The sequence below is a fragment of the Caloenas nicobarica genome, chromosome 8 (assembly GCF_036013445.1).
Source record: "Caloenas nicobarica isolate bCalNic1 chromosome 8, bCalNic1.hap1, whole genome shotgun sequence".
Classification (NCBI taxonomy): Eukaryota; Metazoa; Chordata; class Aves; order Columbiformes; family Columbidae; genus Caloenas; species Caloenas nicobarica.
In genome coordinates, this window is record NC_088252.1 from 20748511 (window position 1) to 20770028 (window position 21518).

At 42.8% G+C, this 21518-nt stretch overlaps 1 protein-coding gene across 1 annotated transcript; it reads left to right on the top strand.

The window, feature by feature from the left end:
• The first annotated feature begins 947 nt into the window (after nt 1–947).
• On the top strand, nt 948–14780 carry SENP5 (SUMO specific peptidase 5). The gene is made up of 9 exons (XM_065639768.1): nt 948–1981; nt 4986–5091; nt 5239–5386; nt 6013–6060; nt 7953–8030; nt 10649–10786; nt 12494–12577; nt 13947–13997; nt 14087–14780. The coding sequence occupies exons 1-9, from the start codon at nt 1036–1038 to the stop codon at nt 14195–14197; spliced, it is 1710 nt and encodes a 569-aa protein (XP_065495840.1). The 5' UTR covers nt 948–1035; the 3' UTR covers nt 14198–14780.
• Nucleotides 14781–21518: the final 6738 nt, after the last annotated feature.

Consider the following 21518-nt stretch of genomic DNA (forward strand, 5'->3'; position numbering starts at 1 on the left):
GATGGAATCAGGTACCTGCACACACTTGGTGACTAACTGGGGCTTCAAAGTTTTGTTTTTGAGGCAAGCTAGTTAACCATGCTTGCTTTAAAGTGTGGGGTTTGAGAGAGATTTAACCTCAGGCTAGAGAGTCAGAAATTACATATATGGAGCGTGGGCTGGGTGGGGATTGCCTGTTTATTGCTTTACCTCAAGGGAAGGTAAATGAGAAGAGCCTGTTTACACACCGAGCCTTTGCAACTATGGCTTCTTTTTCCTTTCTGTGCAAGTGAGAATGTCCTAGGGAAAGTGGGATTGTGTTTGGAGAACGGGTGGAATTTTAGATAGGCGTGTTGCCTGAGGAATGTGCCTTAGTGTTTTGCTATTGTGTTACAGTCCAGATAACACTGAATTCATTTCCCTTATTCTTTCAGCTGTTTTTCAAGATCATAATGCAGCAGAAAAATGAAAATCCATAGAAGGCATCTGCTTTGGAAGAGAAGTCAGCTGCTGCCCCAGTCTAGAAGATGGACCACTGGATTTGGGAATCTTGCGAAATACTGGTTCCAAAAGCAATTTTTTGTAGCTAACAAGGAACGACAGAGTGCTCAGCTAATTGTGAGCTTAAATCACAACGAACTGTACAGAAGACTGCAGTGCAGAAGGAAGGCACTTGAACTCCAAAGCAGGTGGGCTCCTGGTGTGCCTCTAAATGCAGAAAGCTATCAAAAACCTCCTGTTGAACCACACAGCTTTCCTTACAAAACTGCTGAGAGCGAAAAGATCCTGTCCCTATCGCAAAGCCAAAAGCCCCTCTGGAGAAGCAGTAAGAAAACTCAACAATGAATCCTTTCAGAGTGACGATCTCTTGAATGAAGAATTTGAAACTGTCGCTATTTTTAATAGCATCTCTGGCGATATCTGTTATGTCTCCTGTGGTACGCGGCATGGTGCTGCCTTACGTGTAAAGAAAGGTGCTTTTGTGTATAGCGAGGAGGAGAGCAGTAGTGGTGAGGGCAACACAGTCCTGGTAGTTTTAAACAACTATAAAAGGAAATGCTGTTGCAAAGGGAGTGGAATGGAACTTGTGGCCCCTCGACAGCTATAAAGAGGTCCAAATTTAACCATCATACTGTAAAAAAGAGATCTTTATTTATGATGCATAAGAAATTTTCTATGGTTAGGTTTTGGTGTAGAATTATAAAGTCCCCGGAACTTCGAGCAAGAGGCAAAACCTGCAAATTGAGAAAAATCAAGCCAAGGTGGGTGGAGAAAGTTACGAGGGACCATCAAGAGACGCTCCAGTGGGATTTTGAAAGTGGATTGTGTAATTTGCTTTCCTACTGGAAATCTAAAAGTAAACGTCTTTGGAACCAGTACAGCTTATCAGATATGAACAATAATACACCCACATCTTTAGGTGAGGATAATGACATACGTGCACCTGAGATCTGCCATGCGCAGGACGCGTTCCCGTATGCTGAGGAGCCAGAATCCGGAGGGCAGGATGGCAGCACGGGTGCCGTCCCACCAGAACTGCACGTCAGAGCTTCTCCGGAGACAGAGACCTTGCACCGGGTGGAGACCAACAGGGCTCTGGATGAGGATGGTTGCTCTGACATCTTCGTCTCCGTAACAGGAAAAGAAATTGCTGGTTTGGGTCAAGATGATGCAGTATCTAATGAGGTTGTGGGTGTAGATGGAATGATACTGTTGCAATCCTCCTTGCAGGATTCTGATGTCAATGATAATTTTGCAAATGGACCTTTTTCCATGGAGCTGGCACAAAATGAGGACAATTCTAGCGAAATGGAAGTAGAAGGCTCCTTAAACCTGGACATTTTTAGTGCAAAGTTATTAGATCACCCTTACTGTAAAAGTCCTCTTGAGGAGCCTTCACCAGACAGCACAGAACTGAAATCAGGAGCTCAGAAGGGAGGCAAAAGGAACAGTCAGAAAGCTTCCCGGGTGGCTGATGAGCAGTTGGCATCGTGGCTTTGTGGTATACCTTTTACATACCTTCAGGCTTCCAGGAGTTCCTCAAAACTGCTGGATGTATCGCGGAGTTTACATGTTGTGTTAATTCCTTCATTAAAATGGGTTCTTAGTGTGACTTGTAAAGGGTGCTTAGCATAACACTTAATGAAATGAGGCTGCAAAGAAGACAGCTGCATGAAGGAAGGGCAAGTCGATGCTTATCTCACAAGCTATTTTAAGGGATAGTTGAATGGTGCCTTTGCTGCTTTTGTTTTAGAGAATACAATGTAATTTAATTGGAATATTTGTGGAGGATCGTGGGTAGATATTTTAGATGTCTTCTATCGTGTTTTCAGAAGATGATATGGGTTTGAAAGTTCCATTTTTTTAAAATGGTTGACAATTATTATTCTTGGTTTTTGAAAATCCTTAGTGTTCTTATACTTCCATCCTTATCCTTTCTTCTCTTGCTCTTAGCCTGAAACTAAATCGCTTAATGAATCTCAGGTTTTAATAGCCAAATATTGTTCATTGTCACTTAATTTTCTCTACAATTGTTCACAAATTAGGCTTAATGAATCTTCTTAGACAATATTTTTTAAAAAGGCAAGACTAGTCTTAGCAAAGGTTCAGCAAAAAGGCTTTGGGATTTTTTTACTCAATGCTGAGCATGCAGCATTTGATCGTCTCTCTAAAGAGTAACATGGTAAAAATAGTAATCAGTGTCTTATTTATGTATAGCAGCATACTATACATATAGTAAGGAGTAGTAAGCTAACACGTTGTGCCACCAAGTACTATTCATATGATGTGTTCAGGTTCAGTGGTGTTTTGATAACTGAAGTCTTCTTTGGGAGAAATTGGCTTCAGAGGTTCCCATAAACCTGAAGCTGATGTCAGCTGGTGTTAAAGGGATTGATTGGAGTTTGACGTGCTCTGATTTTTCTGCCCACCTTTTTGTCCTTCAGTTTTGCAATTGGTTCTCCAAAGCAAAATGTGAAGGAGCCATTCAACCGCAAAAGATGATTTAGCTTTCCCGATCCACAGGTTAGCGTGGGATGTGTTTCTCTGCGACTGGCTTTATGTGATCCAGAAGCGACAGGGCGCTGTGTGAGAAACTGAGAGAAACTGTGGTACCACAGCGAACAGACCACTTCTGCAATGGAGTTTTAAAGTTTATCCAGCAGAAAAAAGGATGTCATCCTTCTGTAATAGTCAAGAACCAAGGTTGTATCGGAGTGGCAAAGGTTAAAGTTTTGTGGTCCAATAGTGTCATGGATGCTCTCGGGTTTTGAATTTCTCTGCAGCAGCTGAACACACATGTTAGTGGGCTGCAATATGTAGTGCATTCTGATGTGCTATGAGGTGTCAAACAGAGCCCCATGGTAAATCCTGTTCATGACGGGTGTCTGATCTTGCACCAGACCTGAACTTTGTATTTTCCTCCTTGAGTTCCGCAGTTACACCAGCCCAAGTAAGGTCAGAGTCTGGTGGGAGGTCTCTTGGACCTCTGCTACTGTTAGTTGTAACTACGAGAACAATCCTTTCTCTGTGCGTATAAGTAAAAAGCTGTTGAAAAAATATATATTAAAAGAGAATAAGGTACGCTTACATCCCCGTATATCTTCTATCTAGATTTCTAGCCAGAGCGAGAAATATCCTCCCTGTCACAGTCTGCTGACGTGTACGGGATAGAAGTTGTTAGGCAAGTGTGTGGCAGCGTTGTGAGGAAGGACATCTTCCCATGAAGGATTCTTCCTTGTCAGATCCCACTCTTCAATCCTCCCATCCTTCTGTCACATATCCAGCTGTACTTCTTGCTATATCTTTTCACTGCTTTTCTTGTCTCTCTGTGTTTTGGTTTTGGTCTCTTTTTTTTTTTTTTTTTTTAGGTTTTTTATTCTTACTCCTGTTCTTCTGGCATGTTTTTGTCTCAGATGTTCCTCTCATCTTGTTTCTTCCCAACCTGATGTTTGAAAGTTTCCAGGAGATGGTTGTTGAAGTCTTAGCGAGCAGAGCACTAAGCACACGGTGCCCTGTCCAGGGCTCCTCTGCCATCGCGCCCAGGCCTGAGAAGAGGGTTAGTTCCATTTCTCTGGACTCTGATCTCAAATCCAGATTCCTGTATGCAGAGCAGATGTCTGCTGCTGCATTCGAAAACTCATTTGCAGAAAGATGGACAAGTTGGCCTTTTTTCTCTTATTCACTAGCAAGTGTTGTAATCCAGTTTTCCGTTCTCTTTCATTCTTAAAGTGGTTTTGGATGTTTGGATGGGATTTATGTCTCCACTGTTCAAGTCTGTGTCTGAGGAAAAAAAAAATGTATCTATTTCCTAGGTTTTTTTAAATTCCTTCAGCACTCATCTTTTCATTATTTCCTACTTAATATCTTTTGTGTCTGGTGCTGTGGTTGCCCAGGCAGTGTCAGGCTGACTCGGCTGCCTGCGGCACCTCCGATGCCATCCCTGGGATACGAGAGCAAATGAGTGAAACTTGCTGAGAGTCTGTCTGGTGTCTCTGCCGTTTGCTGTGGTGGCAGCAGAGGAACAAACAGGCTGCAAACACATTTGAGGGTTTGCATTTGAGGAGAATAACTCTGCAAACCGTAAGGAAGAGATACTGGGTTTTCAGTGAAAACTGTTGCAGAAACTGGTGGCTTTTTACATTGCAGAAAATTATTTAAGATGCTAATTGAAATAAGCAGCGGGGTGGATTCTTCTTGTAGCACTGGTATAATCATTAATATTTTGCTGTAGATGTATGTGTATGTGGGAAGACTGGGGTCTGATATTTCCCCGTGAAGTTGAGTGATCAGATTGCTGATTTTTTTAAAATTTTTGTCTTCCTTTCCCTGCTTTTATTTAATGTTGCCAATTTGAGCTTAGTTTTCTTAAATATATACTTGCATGTGTGGTGGTTGGCTGCGGAATGATTGTTGCTCGCGCTTGGAAGAAATGACTGCTTTATCGGGCTGGTAACTCGGAGGGTTTTTTACATGTTTGCACTTTCATTTTTCTGGTGTATTTAAAGGATTCCTAGATGAAGTTATGAAGAAATATGGCAGTTTAGTTCCGCTCTGTGAAAAAGATGTCATGGGAAGATTAAAAGAAGTCTTTAATGAAGATTTCTCCCATAGGTGTGTAGCAGTATCAAATTCTAGACTTTGTGAAGGACAAATTGCTTGTATCGCTCCTGCACACTCCATGTCTAACACCTAACAGAGGTCCATTTGATATGACTCTGACTTATTTTTTTTTTTTCTACCTTTTCAATCCTGTTTTAGAAAACCTTTTATCACCAGGGAAATCATGAAGTATCGGGAAAAACATCCAAAAAGCTCCACTTGTAATTTCCGCGTCTTCTATAATAAGCACATGCTAGATATGGACGATTTAGCTACACTGGAAGGCCAGAACTGGCTGAATGACCAGGTCAGAGATGCTCGGTGTTTATATGTTTCCTTACCCCTTTTCAGCTTATTTATATTAGGATATCAGTTGTTCACTTTCTGCTATGTTATAGCTTGACTATCCTTATTTTATGCTTGAGAAGTAAAAGAAGTGGTGAGCAGCTTTTACAATGGCAGGTGCAATAATAGTGGTTATAAGTCTGGAAGATGGGAGGTGTCACAACTAAACTGTTTCTTTTTGAAGAAATGATGTTGCTGTAATTTGAGAGAGCAGCGGCTTTAGTATCTCCTCCCATCCCCAAGCTTGAGCAGGTTAGGAGAACAGCAGAGTGAAGCAGCAGACTGTGGCCCACAGCCAAAAAACCAAGAAGGCTGCGGTGCCCAGGGCATGCACCAGTAGACTTAAATTGAATTAAACTGCATTTCAGGTTGAGGCAGACTTCAAGCAGCCAGTTCCAGTCTCTCTCTGGGCCAACCACTATTAGTTCCAGAGTGCTTGTCCTTCAGACTACAGTAAAGCGTTGCTATAATTGCTCACCTCTCTATTGATGTTTTAAGTGTGAAGGGTTCTGTGTTCTATGGGAACTTGTGAATTTAGGTTTTACAAATTTATTCTGTACGTATTCAAATATTTACTAACTCTTGCAGATAATTAACATGTATGGTGAACTCATAATGGATGCAGTCCCTGAAAAGGTGAGGGTTTTTGTTATTATGCAAATGTACCTAACGAGAGATTGAGAGAGAAGGGTGAACCATTGAATATTTCAGATACAGAATCAAGATTTAGCTCAATGACGCTCTGAGTGGTTCCATTATAATTTGTTGCTATCTGCTGCTCAAATTTTCTTCCTCTCCTGTGCTAAAATACAGTTTTCAGTGCTGTCACTCATTCCAGGAACTCACTGGATTAGCTCTGCAGGTGGTCTCTGGTAGCCCGATGTTACGGACGTACCTCTAGAAGACAAGTGCCCTGTTTTTGCCCATCCCACTCTCCTTTCTTCCCCGGAGGTTTCTGTCTCCAGCTTATCTGCCTTGAAAGCGCTTTATCCGTGCCATTGCTCGCTAGTCTGGTGTTTCAGCTGAAATTTTGGATGAAGATGGTTTTCCGCTGAGCTGACAAGCCCTGAGTGGCAGCGTCTGAGCCGAGCACGTGTGCTGCTCACGCCACCCGCCTGGCAGCCGGGGCCGTCGCAGCTGAACTGTTGAACGCGAACGGCTGCGGAGCTGCTCGGTTCCTCGGCAGCGTCGACTCTGCAGGACTCTCTTTGGTTTGTGCATCCTCAACAGAATGCTTGCTGCTTTCCAACTGCAGCGTCTAAGTGTTGGTGGCAGTTGAAAACAAAAAAGAAAGGAATAAAAATAATCGAGAAAACACCCCCCCCTCCCCCCCACCTTTCTGTGACTAAATTTGCAGCAGTGGCAATTATAAAAAACCATCTGTTTACTAGTAGAGCTGAACAATTTTCAGGTGAGACCACAAAGGAAGAACCAAACAAAGTCATTTTTAGATGAGCTCTGCAGAACATAACTCTTAAAATCTTCAAGCTGAGAAGAAAGTGCGTTGTTGCTTTGATTGGTGGTGATGGTGATTCTTCATTAGTATTCTCTGTACTTCCTGAGTGTGTGCTTGGGTTGTGGTATTGGAGATTGTATCTGTTTGCTTGTGTCTGCTTTTTCTTCGTCGTGCATAATTGAAATCCTCATGGGAGATTTTGTGCTGGTACCTCAGAATGTGGTTTTGAAGTGTGTTGGCATAGCTAATGGGTGTTAGACCGTGTTTTCAGATGCTGAGTTTTCTAACTTTTTTTTTTCCAAGTAATAACTCGAGCCTTCTACCACTGCTACTCTAGCAGAATTATTAAAAACAGATGTTGCAGATTTCCATTTTTATTAATCTGTTCCTGTAATTGCAAGAAGCTAAGTACAGGGAATAATAGTGTTAACCTGGAGCGAAATAATTTTTTTTAATGTAAGCCTACATTTTTTGCCATAAATGTAGGGTTTTAGTTACAAAAGAATGTGGTATAACTTGAATGTTTTTAAATAGAAGAATATTGTTTTTGTCTGGAGCTGGTTGTAATAGTTGAATACAAATGACCATGTTGTTGGATTAAATCTCGTTAAGTGTTTTGATCAAAAAATTTTTTGAGTCTCAGAGCTTCCAGCAACTAAAAGCAGAAATTACTCCCTTCTCTACCACCCCCGCTTTGCCTGTCCAGTGTTCTCTTTAATCCCTGCAAAGAACAACAAAAAACGTAACTCCTTATCCTGATGTTTTTCGCCCAAGTCCATCCACAACAAAAAATTAAACATGATACGCCTGGAGCTACAAAAGTGTAAATATAAATGCTGCAGTGGCTTGCATCATATATTATAGGGAAATAAAACTTGCTTTATGTGCTTGCTGAAGAACAGCAACAGTTTAGGCTTGGCAAGGCCTCTGTTTGTCCCTACTGTGGTTCGGGTTCTAAACCTGCTTTAAATTTTGCCTCATTACAAGTTGTTTTGTATAAATTATCCTGGGGGAAAGGGAATGACTGTGCATGAAGATTTCTGTGCTCATTCCTCTTTTTCTTTTTTTTTAGGTTCATTTCTTTAACAGCTTTTTTCATAGACAGCTCGTAACCAAAGGATATAATGGGGTAAAACGATGGACTAAGAAGGTATCCTTTCACTCTGTCATCGGTGCTCTGGTTCTTTCGGGCTGCGTTAAATCACTAACTTGAAATGGGGTTACAGTGTCTCACCTGCAAAGGATGGGTTTGAAAAGGAGCTATACAAAGTGGGGAGAGGTTAATAAAAATAGTAGGATGGCATTATTCAAGTTAGCATGGTTATGTTGTGAAAATGTACTTTGAATGGCTTCATCATTGGTGGTAGGTTCTCTCTCTGCCTAAGCTGTTCATTTAGCTGCAAGAAGTGTCTCTTACTGCTCCTGACAGTGCCAGGAACCCTAATCTGCAGGAGAGCAGACTCAGTTCTGCTTCTTCCTTTTATCTCTAACTGTTTTTTTTTTTTTTAATAAAATCTTATTGTTACTCCTGAGTAACACATCTAGGTACTAGAGAGCAGAAGTTGGAGACCAGTAGCGGTTTGCATGACAAGAACAGAATTCACCTTGCTTTCCAGAAGCCATACCAGATCACGGGTTGTGATATTTTCTGAGGTAGCTAATGCAAAGAGCAGTGCCCTCTTTTTCTGTGAACATTTGTCCTTTCTAATATGGGAGATGAGGCAAGACTAATCAAGGACTATGTTTGAATGTATGATCTTTCTGGAGAAGCACTTAAATAGCACACATCTGTGAAATGCTAGGGATGAACTCATTATCCAAATATAAAATCTATTCATATAATTTATTAAAATCTCTTTAAAGAGTAGAGACTGAATATTGGTGCTTAATAGTCACAGATTTTTTTTAATGTTCTTTTTCTCCAGCAACCCAAGTTTTGCAAAAACCCCAAAAGCGAAGGTAGATTCTGAAAGCAGAACCTGTGTTCATGTTGCTGCCAAGGAGGGACCAGATGAGAGCAGGACAGTTGTTTAGACATTTACAGTTACATTCCTGAGGGATCTCTGAAGTAAGGATGAGAACTAAGCAGTTCCTATTGGAACAAGTCATTAGACTCCTTCGTCATGCAATGTGCAATTAAGGGGAACTTGTTCCTGCTTTTTATACACACCAGAGTATTGTACCGGGTTTTATAAATGTGCTCTCCTGGGACAGAGTCCAGAAGGACACGCTCTGCAGCATCCAGCTGTGGCGTTCCAGAGCTCCTGTGTTTGTCCCTTCTGGCCACTGATCCGACTCACTCTCCTGCTCGGAGCTGCTGTGGTGTCAGCTGGCTGACGCTGCTCTGTCTTAGTCAAGCGAATCTAGGTTGCCACTGTACATCAGGTCTTAACGAGAGACCCTTCCAGCTTTTGGCTGCTTCTTTCCACTCTTCTGCTGCAGGTTTGCATGCCTGCAGCCACCCTGCAGCTTGGGTCGCGTGGGGACCCTTGAGTTTACTGTGTTCCTGCTGTTGATGGACATCACAGAAAGTGTAGTTCATGTATTCCAGTTTTTCTTTGCGGGCTCAGCTTGCTGCTGGTTGACATTTCTTTGCTTCTCTCCAAGAATGATGATTATTGTGTAGCGAGTGTGCTGTAATCTGGTCAGGAAGGAGTTTCTGCAGGTGGGAGCAGGGATTGTTGGTGCCTGTGACAATCAAAGTACTGTTGTGAGCAAGGCTCGGCTGATAGATAACTGCTGTGAACGCTCAGACCTTTTTGTGCCTTCAGCTTCCCACTGTTACTCAAAAATACACTTTCCTTTCCTACAAACAACCGGCCTTTACCAGTAGTACAGCAATTATGTACTGTTCAAATTGCACAGTGCTTAAAAAAAAAGGAAAAAAGGCAACATAGAAATCTTCCCACAGGATGAGTTAATTTAGTTCAGTATTCTATTTTTGCTTATTTTCTGGACTGTACCACCAAAACCCCAGCAATTAGGCAACCATTTCATGAGTAGATGAGAGAAGGAAAATCATGAAAGGCCCTGGCTTGACTGGCTTCCAAAAGCGTAAGGGCTCATCTGCCACACAGACACCGGGGGTGTTGTATCTGATCTGCTTGTTCTGTACTTTAAGACCTTCTCCCTTGTTTGCTTGCCTGTGACCACAGTACATCTGCTACAAAGTTAAGTTCAAGAAGGGATGAATCTGCTCTTTCTTCACCCCTCCCTTCCTCCACTCACCAAAGCATCGTGCGCTCCATCTCCACCTGACAAGTTGCAGAGCCCATGGTACGGCAGAGGGAGTCAAACTGCACCAGCTTGCTGGTTTTGTGGGGTTGTTTGTAATTACAACTGCTTCATCTGTCACCTATCCGCCATGCAGCTCTGATAGAAATCAGAGGTGTTCATGCTGCAGGACTGACATTACTGAAGATACATAGCTAAACCAAGTTGAGGCTCGACTGTGTTACCGTCATTACTTAAGAAATCCCACTTCAGTGCAGATGTTGAAGTGTCAACGTGAGCAGGATTTTGCCACAAATGCAGTGGGTGATGAACTCTGGTACTGTGCAATGCTCCTTATCCACTCTCCAGGCTGTAACTGTATTTTTGTGCTTGCTGATAAGTTGCGTATGAGATAAACATGAGGAATGTGGTGGAAGAGGGTGAAAAACAAGATTTCAGTTCGGGGGTGGAGAGGAGGCTTAGACACGATTAATCTCTTGCTTTGCAGTGTTGCGCCTGTGGAGTTGTCTCTAATGTGTATTTTCTTCTTGCCAGGTGGACTTGTTCAAAAAGACTCTCTTGTTAATTCCTATTCACCTGGAAGTCCACTGGTCCCTCATTACTGTGAACATCCCCAGTCGTATTATTTCATTTTATGATTCCCAAGGCATTCATTTTAAGTTTTGTGTAGAGGTAAGAGTGACAGCTGTGTCTGCAAAGTTTGAATTGTTTTCTTAAACAAGCCGCCCCCCCCCTTTTTCTGTTCAGCCTTAAACTTTAAATGCAGCGTGTCTGTCATTGTCCTGCCGTGTGTGAAATGAGAATCATCTTGTCCTGCTGGGGAGTCTGAAGCACAGACCTCGAGGGTCAGCCCGGAGCTGGGAGTTGAGATCACATTGCCTATCGCCTAATTAGCCTGACCGTGTAATCAGCACACCTTTTGTGGCTCTGTCTTGTCACCCTCACAAAAAGCAGGGACTCGAAGCCAAGAGCCAGAGGGAGGCAGAGTAGCCAGAAGGAGAGTAAAGGTGGTTCTTTAAACTGCTGAGGGATTTGTGTGTAGGAAATGATAAATTGTGGTCCTTTCTGGGGGAGGTTGCCCAGCTGGGAGAACAGGGCTGAAGATGCTGTAGTTCTGCCTGGTGGGGTTTATGTGTTACTGAGCTATTAACAGCATGTTGCCTTTTTCCTCTCCCTGCACTGGTACGGGCCGTGTGTCCCTGATTATAACCCAGCAACCTTTCTAAGCTGCAACCTGAACACTGGAGTTAAATTATCAGTCTTCCTGGTAAAAAGCAGCCAGAAAAATTTTGCTGGGACTAGCAAATTGTAATGACCCTCTCACAAAGGCTAATTTTGTCAACTTAATTGCTTGCTTGATGCAACAGCCCTCTACTTTTAACTGTGCGTAGTTGTTGGCTTACGGAAGAGTAGTAATTATTGTACCCAGGAGAGTTCCCAGCTAGGACTTCTGAATGGAGATGCTAGTTTCCTGCTGGCATTTGCTGAGGATGAAGCTAATGTTTGTTCTGGGAGCGAGAGACCTCATGTTATCCAGCTTCTGAACTTGAGGCATAAACTAGGGGTCCCTCTCAGCAGCCCTACAGTCTCTCCTGCAGTCTTGCAATGTGGCCTCTCCCATCCCACTCCAAGCAAGATATTTGCACTTAAATGTCTCACAAACATGAGACACACTTATTTCTGCCCTTTGCAGGGAAAGGGGGTCCAATACCCAAAACTCCACTGCGATCCACCTGCTAAGGTGAACGTTAGTGTGGCAGAGTGTGTTTAAATCATGCTGTAAACTACCAGCCTATAAACCACCAGCCTATTCACAGAGAAGCAGAAGGATTTGCTTAACCCAAGACCATAGGCTCATTTATCTTGCTTCCTTCTCTTCGCTTGTGTCAGGCTATTTTTTCCTGTATGTCACTAAAGCTCTCCCTGGAGATTTGTTGATTAGCTGCAGAGCTCAAAGTGTTTTGTATTGAGATTCAGGCAGGAAAATGCTATTATATTGAATGTAAGGATCTTGGTGCCAGCCAAGTAAGCCAGGAGAGAACACCTGGCAGACTGCACTGTGTGTCTGAGAGCACTCTGCCTCTCCTTCAGTGCCACGGCTGCTCCAGTGTTAATTGTACCAGTGTACGGTGGGGCTGAGGGGTGTTACAGCTCCTCTGGATAGACCAAAATGAGCCGCGATGGTAGAAGGCACAATCCCCACCAGAGTTCATCTCTTTGCCTCTAGATCTGAGTTCAGCTCCTACTGCTTAATGCTCACCTGAAATTTGTCCTCGTTGTCAAAAGGATACCAGCAAAGATGTCGGTGTCTCTCTTCCTGTTCTTTAGTTGGTAAATAATATTGTCGTGGTATTTTTTTTTTCCCTTTCCTTTTTAAAGAACATTCGAAAGTATTTGCTGACCGAAGCAAAAGAGAAGAATCACCCTGAGTTTCTGCAGGGTTGGCAGACCGCTGTGACAAAGGTAAATAACTCGAGCCCTCGAGTGTGACTTTCTGGGAGATTTCAGAAGGCCACTTCTAAACCCATATATTTATACAAGTAGTAAATTGGTTTATGCTGACCACGTGGAGGGTGCTAGGAGTGACACAGGTGGTTACACATGGGAATTAGAGCTCCCTCGCTCATTCATCTCCCACCAGGTCTTTAATACTTTTTGCAAGTCACTTGGCGATCTGAGCCTAATCTCTGGACAATTAAATGTCTGTGCAGCAAAACCTGTAGCTGGTTCCCATGTTGGCACAAGTTTAAGGACGGAATGAGCTGGAGACTCAGCTTCCTCGCCTCTGCCGAAAGACTGTTCTGAACTAGGTCAAATGGATGGGATTTGTTGAGGGAGGGAACAGGGTAATGCCGCTACTGCCTATATTTGATATTTGCTATGGACAGAGGGCTTTGGTCTCCAGGGCTGTTTGTGGCACATTACGTTTGATCACAAGGAAACAAACTCTGGCAACAATAAAAAGGAATAACTTGTGTGTAGTGTAAATGAGGGAATACGCGAATTGCGTAGCCGTCCCATAATGGCTCCAAAGACATAAAACAGGTCATTGCACACTAGACACACTCCCAACAGCTCTCTCCTTGCACAGAATTATTTTTAGATGCTGATACAATGATGAAATTATTCCACTCCATACTCATGCACATGCTGTGCAATCAGGGTTTGTCCTTCTGCGTTCTGTGAGGTAGAAGATCTGGGAGTTGAGGAAAAATAATTACTTTTCAAGTGCCAAAGACATAACAGCACTAGCGAGCAGGACTTTTTAGCTTCGCGTGTCAAAACTGAGCATATTTGAAGAAATAATGAAGGTTGAAAGTTATCATTTGAGACTGCCTTGCTCAGTCCTGTTGCCGGATGACATACCACTCTTCATGCTCTTTAGTACCCTTTGGTGGGAGAAAGCCCCTGCCAGTAGCACAGATGCTGAGAGTAATCTTCCTCTAGGCCTGTGTGACTTTGCTTATGTATTTTGGTCCTGCGTAAAGCAGATAATGCTGTGCAAACATTTATTTAAACTGTTGAGAAGCTGTTCTGTGTGGGTCACTAAAAGAAAATAAACTCAAGAGAAAGATTTGTTATTTGTTTTCTGTCCTACACTATATATTTTTCTAAATGTTAGGTGTTATTCTAACAAGGTGTTGAGTGTCACCTTGCAAAAGTTGGGATCAGAATAAGTAATTAAAACTCCAGTTTCGAGTGCTGCAGAACAGCTATATCTGAGAATGAGATACCGTTTTGCATGTTCTCCTTTTGGACTTCAGTCAGGGCCTAGAGAATAAAAGGATTAGTAAAGATCTAACATGTCTCTTCTTGTTTCTTTTCCTTTTAGTGCATTCCACAACAGAAAAATGACAGTGACTGTGGGGTTTTTGTGCTCCAGGTAAGAGTACCGCTTTTTAAAAATCAGTGGCCTGTATTATTCATATAGTAAATGTCCTTTTTTCAATTAAGCCTTTTCCTTTTCCTCAGTACTGCAAGTGCCTCGCCTTAGACCAGCCTTTTCAGTTCTCCCAGGAAGATATGCCCCGGGTGAGAAAAAGGATTTACAAGGAGCTATGTGAACGCCAGCTAATAGACTAATAAAATGCAGCCAACCTAATTGTTCTGGCATTTCTGACAAGTTGCAGCTGGTGTTTGTGTACTTGAATTTCTGAAAACTTCCGTGAATTTTGAGCGATTCTCAGCTGAGTGGTGTGGCCACTGTTGTTACCTCAATTTTTTGACAAGCTCTTTAGCTGGCAGAACATAACAGAGCTGTCGCAAAATATTCCTTATGTCAGTTTGGTTCTCTTCTGTTCTTTCCTGTATTTAATATTTATTATCTCAGCATGCATATAGGCAAAGCATGCAACTAAACCCATAAAACTGTAGATTTGGTGCACCTTTGAGATGTAGCTAGAAATGACAAATACAGGTGATTTTGTCTGGAAACATAAAGATGCATGATATGTTTTCTGATGCAATAACGCTTTGAATGTATCAAAAAAAAAAATCAATGCCATAAAAAGAACAGCTAGAACCTATTTGATAGTTCCATTTTCCCTGTTGTGGCTCTATAATACTGAATTACCACCTTTAAGGGTGGCTGAACTAATCTACAGATTTAATTTGTGGAGACCCCTTTTTTAAATAGTTCTAATAAAGTTTGTTCTGTTAACATTTATCCAGCTGTCATTAGCAGCCTGTCCCTATAGATAAAAAGCAGCCTTTGCACAAGCTTCAGCATTTGTCTGTATAATAAAAAGTACAAAGGTGTTCAGTCGGTCAGATTGATGGGATGTTCCTATATGCTGCAGAAGTCTCCATGATGTGTGTATTAAGAAGAATTATAAAGCTGGCCCGGAAGAGTCGCAGCTTGGATACTAAGATAAACTCTTTGGCTGTAGCTGTTTAAATCTCAGATGGCTTTGAGTCATTTTTCAGTTCCACAATGCGCAGTGAAATGTACCATTTGGGCATCTCTCCCTTCAGCTCTGGTTTAAAATGAATTCCCTTCAAGCTTGTCGTGTTTAACCTCCCATTGGCTTTCACCTTTGTTCAAATATAAATTAATTCATTTCTGCTGCATCTGTTGTTTGATTGTCTCAAACATCCCTGGTTTTGTTTTCGTTTGGTAGCACGATGGGTCTGGTTTAGAATAACAGCACTTGTGGCGGGTGCTGTACAAACACAACAGATTGTGGTGTTCTGCGCCAGGGGGGCGGGAGGCTGAGAGTCCAACACTGAATTTGCCACGTCGTTGTGCTGGACGGGTTTAAATGAGAGCCGTGGATCTTGAGACTTTGGGGTTTTGCCTTGATCTGTAAACTATGATGTGTTCCTTGCCGAAGAGAGCTAGTTTTGTTTGAAGAGGCTGTTGTATGGGACTGCTACACCAGCAGAAGTCTCCACTGTGTTTTTCTGCCAGATAAAGGAGTGAGCCCAGAGGAAAACTATGCTAAACATCATCTGCTGCACAGCTTCACTTTGTGTCTGCCTATAGCCCTGACTTCTGATGGAGGAAAACCACTTTGAGTTCCCTGTCTTGCGAATTAATTCAGGCTTGAGCTAAACCAGGTGCAAATCCCTCCTAGATTACGGGAGGGAGCAGGGAGAGGTGGGGGGTGCCAAGCGCACTCAGACTGGGAGATGCTGTGCTCGAGAAGGAGCTGCCGCAGTATCCTGGTGTGTTCCCGCTTCCCCTTGTTGGCAGCTGGCAAGGGCTGGATAAATTTAGCAAGATAAGGAAGGCCTTAAGCACTTGGTTAGATAATTTAAACAAGGAGCATATTGAATCAGGAAGAACCTTAAGACCCAGACTGGCCAAACATGCATTTGCCCATCGTATGGTGCAGAGCACCCCACGGCACGTGGTTTCTTGGTGTTTCCCTGAAATGTTACTGATACAAACAGCGGCACCTTCTTGGGGCAAGTGACAGTGAGCGCTGGAGGGCGACTTCGATGAAAACTGAACCTTGGGATGTAGTTTCCCATGTGCCGGGGTGGAACATGTGAGCCAGTGCTGCCATTCCTGTCTTCTCTCTGTGCTGCTGTCGCATGAATGGTACAAATACTTAATGCTGCCGTGGGCTGGGACCAGCTGAACTGATCCAGGTTCAAACTAACCCAGCCAAAAGGCTGCTCTTAGCCCGGAGAACAGAGGAGTTCTCACCTCAGTGTGACTTGTCACTGGGTGTGTATGGCAGCATGAACGAAGGGGGAGAATTGGGTGGCCAGGAGAGTATATGAAAGCAGTGCCAGGTTTGGATGCAGGAAGGTGAAGCTGTGTCCTCGACCAAGACTCACTGCAGAAATTGAGTGAAATGCAGAAAGGGAACTGCATAAGAAAGCTGCCTTTATTTTCAGAACTTAAGCAATTTGGTAACAAATCTTGAAAGGTGTGCTGTGGCCGTGTACCAGTCTGGGAGACACGGTGCCTTCAAGGAAGACTCTTTTATTTTTTGTGGAAATTGTTTCACTGATGGATATTTTTCATTGCATGGGAATGTGTTTGGGCACTGGACCACAGGTTGTCTGTTCCTGGAACTTGGTACTTACTGCTGGTTGGTAGGAATCCATCTTCCTCTGTAGGAGAGGTTGGGAGGAGTCTTTAATCACAATCTCCTTGTCAGTGACATCAGTAAAAGGGCGATATTTCTGTGAACTTTTTGTTTAATGGGATCGTGGGTGCTTTGAAGCACGTGCATCTGTGTACCAGATCATTGGAAAGGAAGGGGGTTTGCTTTTGATTCTGCTGCCTTGTGAACTGGGGTACAGGGTGGGGAACGATGCATGTTGGAAAGTACTTCTTATGTGCTTTCTTGTAATCTAGAGGTTTGCTGACAAATGTTCCAGTCAGTTATGGGGCGGTACAGAGGAGTTTCACTTGAGTCTCCAGCTGTGAACACACCAGTGAGAGGCCTCTTAAAAAAAAAAAAAAAAAAAAAAAAAGGAGGGGAAATTGAAAACAGAGCTAATGTAAGCAAAGTATGTTGGTGCAGGGTTGAAATTAATCACAGGCAGTTAGAATCTCAGACTCTGTAATGGTGTATCCTGTGAAACTGGACTAATTAACTCCTCCTTGAGAATGTCTTTGATGCCTTAAAGGAGATGGGCTCCATAATCTGTAGTCATTTTACCAGTTCTTAAAACATTCAGAACTGTGTAGAGTGTTTTTATTATGAGAGGCACATTTATGTGGATGTAGTTATGTCTGTTAGCAATTCCATTAATGTGATCCTCAGAATTTCATAAATCGTTCTGAACTGGTGTGGCTGATCCTTAAATTTCACGACTTGTTCTGTAGAGATTGTCTCACTGTGCTGATTTATACAAGTGGTCCCAGAACTGGTGAAGCCTCCATCTCGTGTGCGACAAATTTAAGCTACCTGAGCTGTAATAAACCGTAAACACAATTGGAGATAAATTATTACTTTCCATTTTGTTTGCTTTAATCTATAGTTGAAAATGACTGTGCAGCTGATATAAATCAAAAAAAAAGCAAAATGTGGCCTTGAATTCTGCAAGGTAAATTGAGAAATGCCTGTTGCTGAGCTGTTAGATACTTACGCAATGAAGGCTGGACCTTTGTGTTATCTGATGTGCTGCTGCTCCGTTCTCACCTGGCCCTTTAGAGCGCAAAGGTGATATTTTTGAATGTTCACTTGCACCAGTTACCGAGCCAAACAGGCTTGCAGAGAGTTGCTGGCTTGTGTTGAATCTCTAGTGTAATGCTTAACTTATCTTTACTTTCTTGGAGTTTTGATTGGCATTATCTACAGTAGCATCCGTTTAAGTTGCTGTGAAAATTCAAACCTTGGGAAGTGACGTAGACTTAACTCCACCGAGCAACAACTGTGTTTTGTGGGTGTGTTCTTGCATTGAATGAAGCCCATGTTCCTGTGAAGTAATAAAATTGAGTTTTACTGTAAACCCTATTTTCTTTCAGTGATTTGGTTTCACTTTATTTTTGAAAGTAACTGATGTGATGGTTGAGGGAATGTTTGTAGCAGCTTGTTTTGGGATCTGTGTTATTAGGAGAAGCCTCTCCAGCTGATTAGCTCAATAACTCTGAACCGTACGCTGATGATGTTCTCTGTTCCGTAGCACCACAGTGATATAACTTACTGGGCTTTGAGCTCTGACAACATACAAGATTGGAGATGTCACATGTTGCATAAATAAGGGTGGAAATCTTGCATTAGACACTTTCTACTAAGGTGGCATTTAAAAAACACAGATCTGTCAACACAACAGGTAGGACTTAGATTGCTTTTCTAGATCAAACTAAATTAATGCCCCTCTTGTATTGCTTGTTGATTTAGCTGTGTAACTACAGAGTTAAATCTTGTCTTTGCTGAATTTTACAAAGCCATACAGCTTGTGAATTTGTGATAATGGGGGGAACGAAGGCTTAGCAAATGTCTCTTTAAGCTATTAATCATGAGACTGGCAACATCATTGTCTTTATTACATTCATAATTTAAAAATCCTATCATGGAGGAGGAAACATAGATGCTTGTTAAATATATTATTTCAGGGGAAAGTGCTAGGAAATCAGATTGTTAAAGTACAGAATCATAAGAGACACGAGAGCCTTGCCAGGAACAATAATTACTATTTATATGTAATAGACATTGGGAAAGAAAGAAATGAGTCTGGTTTACTTGTGCCTGAACTTAATAGATTTTATGAGTAACCAACTAGAAGGATTTGGGAATTGAATTTTGTTTTCAGAGCATGTAATATTACAAACTATAGAGCTAAAACTGTTGCAAACTGGGTGAAATATCTTGAGAAATCAACTGGTTTGCTGTCTCAATATGAGTAACCAGAACATGTGCAAAGCAGCTCCTGCTCCTGCCTGAAATTCTAATGAGTTCTTATTCTTAATTCTTGTGCTTGATTTCAGCTTTGCTGGTAACTCATCTCCCCTAATGTGGCACTTTCTTGAGGCTGCAGACATTTGCCCAATGCTTGGGTTACCTGGGGCTCTTCACAGGCAGCTTTGGGAAGTGGCCGGGAGCGGAGGAATCAAAAACCCGCTGGGGTATCTGTTTGCACAGCCTTGTGATAAATGTCTTGTGGGAGGAAGGGCAGGGGAGAAGTTGAGCTTTAAATAAGATGTATTTAACTGGATAATGTGGGTCAGGTCATGTTTATGGTACATGGGCTTGATATAGACAAGGAACCATCTTGTTTATGAAAACCTTGGGGCTGAGTGGGAGAGAAGTGTGGGGAGGAGATGCCTTCTGCAGGGACAATTGCTGTGTGCACAGGGACGCTGTGCCTCGCTTCGGGTATTTTAGATCAACCTAATGCAGGCAGCAACTGCAGCAAAAGGAAGAAACTCCCTCCACAGCGTTCAGCAGAACATCACGTTTGTTTAGGGCGGTTGCAGCTTGACAGTTTATCCTCAGCATCTCTGACAGCTCCAACCTATTGAAAAGCAGATGAACGTGCTGCTGCTCCACTGCAAATACCAGGCAGGGCTGCCCCAAAGCTCTTACACATTAAGTCAATTCCAGCTCACCTTTCAGTTCCTGGCTTTTTTGGGGGTCTCAGGGTTGTCTTGGTTTTGCATTTTGTTTTGGTTTGTGGGGTTTTTTTTTAAGATGGCTGAGGTACAGAGAAGTTTTCAAGTGTGCCTTCAATATGTATATTCCCTCCTTAGTCAAGAAACTTGTCTTTGGAGATCTGCTTTCAGTTTTGCATACTGAAGTGCTTGTGTCTCTCATGCAATTAGTATGAGAAGGCAAACTATAAATGCTACTATTAATGGGCAGAGAAGAGACTTCAGTTTTTGGCAGAGTTTTGAGTTTTTTCCTCTGGGGGATCACACTTAAGATAAATGTATTTTTTCCTTTAGAACATAAATATAGCTAAGTGATGCTGAAAAACTTCAGTCTACTGAAATGCAATGCCTTCAGTTTATGACCATTTAGGATTCTTGTAGACACTTGATTGTCCCCGGAGGGGATGCCCAGCCTTTAGAAGGGAGCAGGACGTACTTCGAGAGGTTCAGTGCTGCATAGTAAACAGGGAGCACACAGGTTCAGTTCCCAAAATCACTGTTTGGTCATTTTGCCAGAACATCCATTAGAAACTGAGCATTGAGGTCCCGGTGAAGTTCTTGGCAGGGCTGTGGCTCGTGGCCGTTTGCATGGCTGTGGGGGTACCTGGGTGCAGCCTTGAGCCGGATGGTTCCTCCCCGGCCACGCTCTGACCGCCAGATGTCACGCACGGACCATCAGCACAGCACCCGCTGCTGCGCGCTCCAGCTCCCTGCTCGTGGATTCACCAAGCCATGGTGTCTGCTGGTGGCGTGCTGCCTGCCACGTTGGTTGTTGTCCTTCTCCCATGTTTCTCGGCAAAGTCTGCACCGCACTTGCAAAAAGAATGTGCATGTTAAACCAACCCTCCCCCCCTACCATCAAATCCACTGCAAATCCCTCTGTATCAAACATATGAGTGTTTGGCTCCGGCACAATTACTCCAGAGTCCCATCAATTTTACAAATTGGCCAAAACGTTGGGTTTGGTTTTTTTTTTTTTGGTAGAGAAGTCTTGCATACCAGAGGTCTTGAGTCTGATCAAACTGCTGCCCTACTGTAGATCATGACTGTTATTTTTATAACTCTGTATTACCATGGCAAATGCTGATGGCGGGGGGGAGAAACCACATCAGTAGCAACTTCTGTCTGATTTGTGGTCGTACGCTTATAACTTGACATGGTTTTGCAAATAACTAAACAAAACCAGGAATTCATTTAAGGGAGGAAATAAAACAAAATTCCAAAAATCTGCCGCATCAAATATCTTGTGTGGAGAGTCTGACTTGCTCACAATTTGGATCTTTTGATGGAAAATGGTTCAGAGCAGGAACGGGAACCGGTTGCCCTCTGTTAGGCAGTTGGGGCTGTGCTGGGGCTGTCAGCTGCTGCCGAATGCTATGACAGCCTCTAGGCTGTGAATTTTTTCGGAATTTTTATTTAATTGCTGGTGTCTACTCAGGCTTTATCCTAAATTTAGTAACATTCAGTGCTGCTTTTTATCTGTAATACCTTTATAAATTCCCATATAATCTGCTCTCTAATTTTAAAGCCATCTGTCATTTTTGAGCTGTATATTTTCCAGCTTTAGAAGGTCTTGTTGAAGGAAAATTTAAATTCAAGGCCTACTGAAAATGCATTTTTCTTTCAATTATTCATCCGTTAAAATGCCTTTGAACTTATGTTTGTGCAGCTGGTGAGAGCAGGGGGGCAGATACTGGGATACCTGGTTGGTTCTTGCACCAATGCCACATCCATGCAGGTTTGGCAGCAGTGGGAGCTCGCTGCATCCACCCCCCTGCTCCGGGACCAACCTTCAGAGGTGTCCCCTGTCTGTCACATGCCGTCCTGTTCACTAGGTGGCATTGCTTC

Coding starts and splice junctions, on each gene's coding strand:
- SENP5 (XM_065639768.1), top strand. CDS start 1,036: ATGCTGTTGCAAAGGGAGTGGAATGGAACTTGTGGCCCCTCGACAGCT. Junction 8,031..10,648: donor TAAAACGATGGACTAAGAAG/GTATCCTTTCAC, acceptor TCTTCTTGCCAG/GTGGACTTGTTCAAAAAGAC. Junction 12,578..13,946: donor GGCAGACCGCTGTGACAAAG/GTAAATAACTCG, acceptor TTTTCCTTTTAG/TGCATTCCACAACAGAAAAA.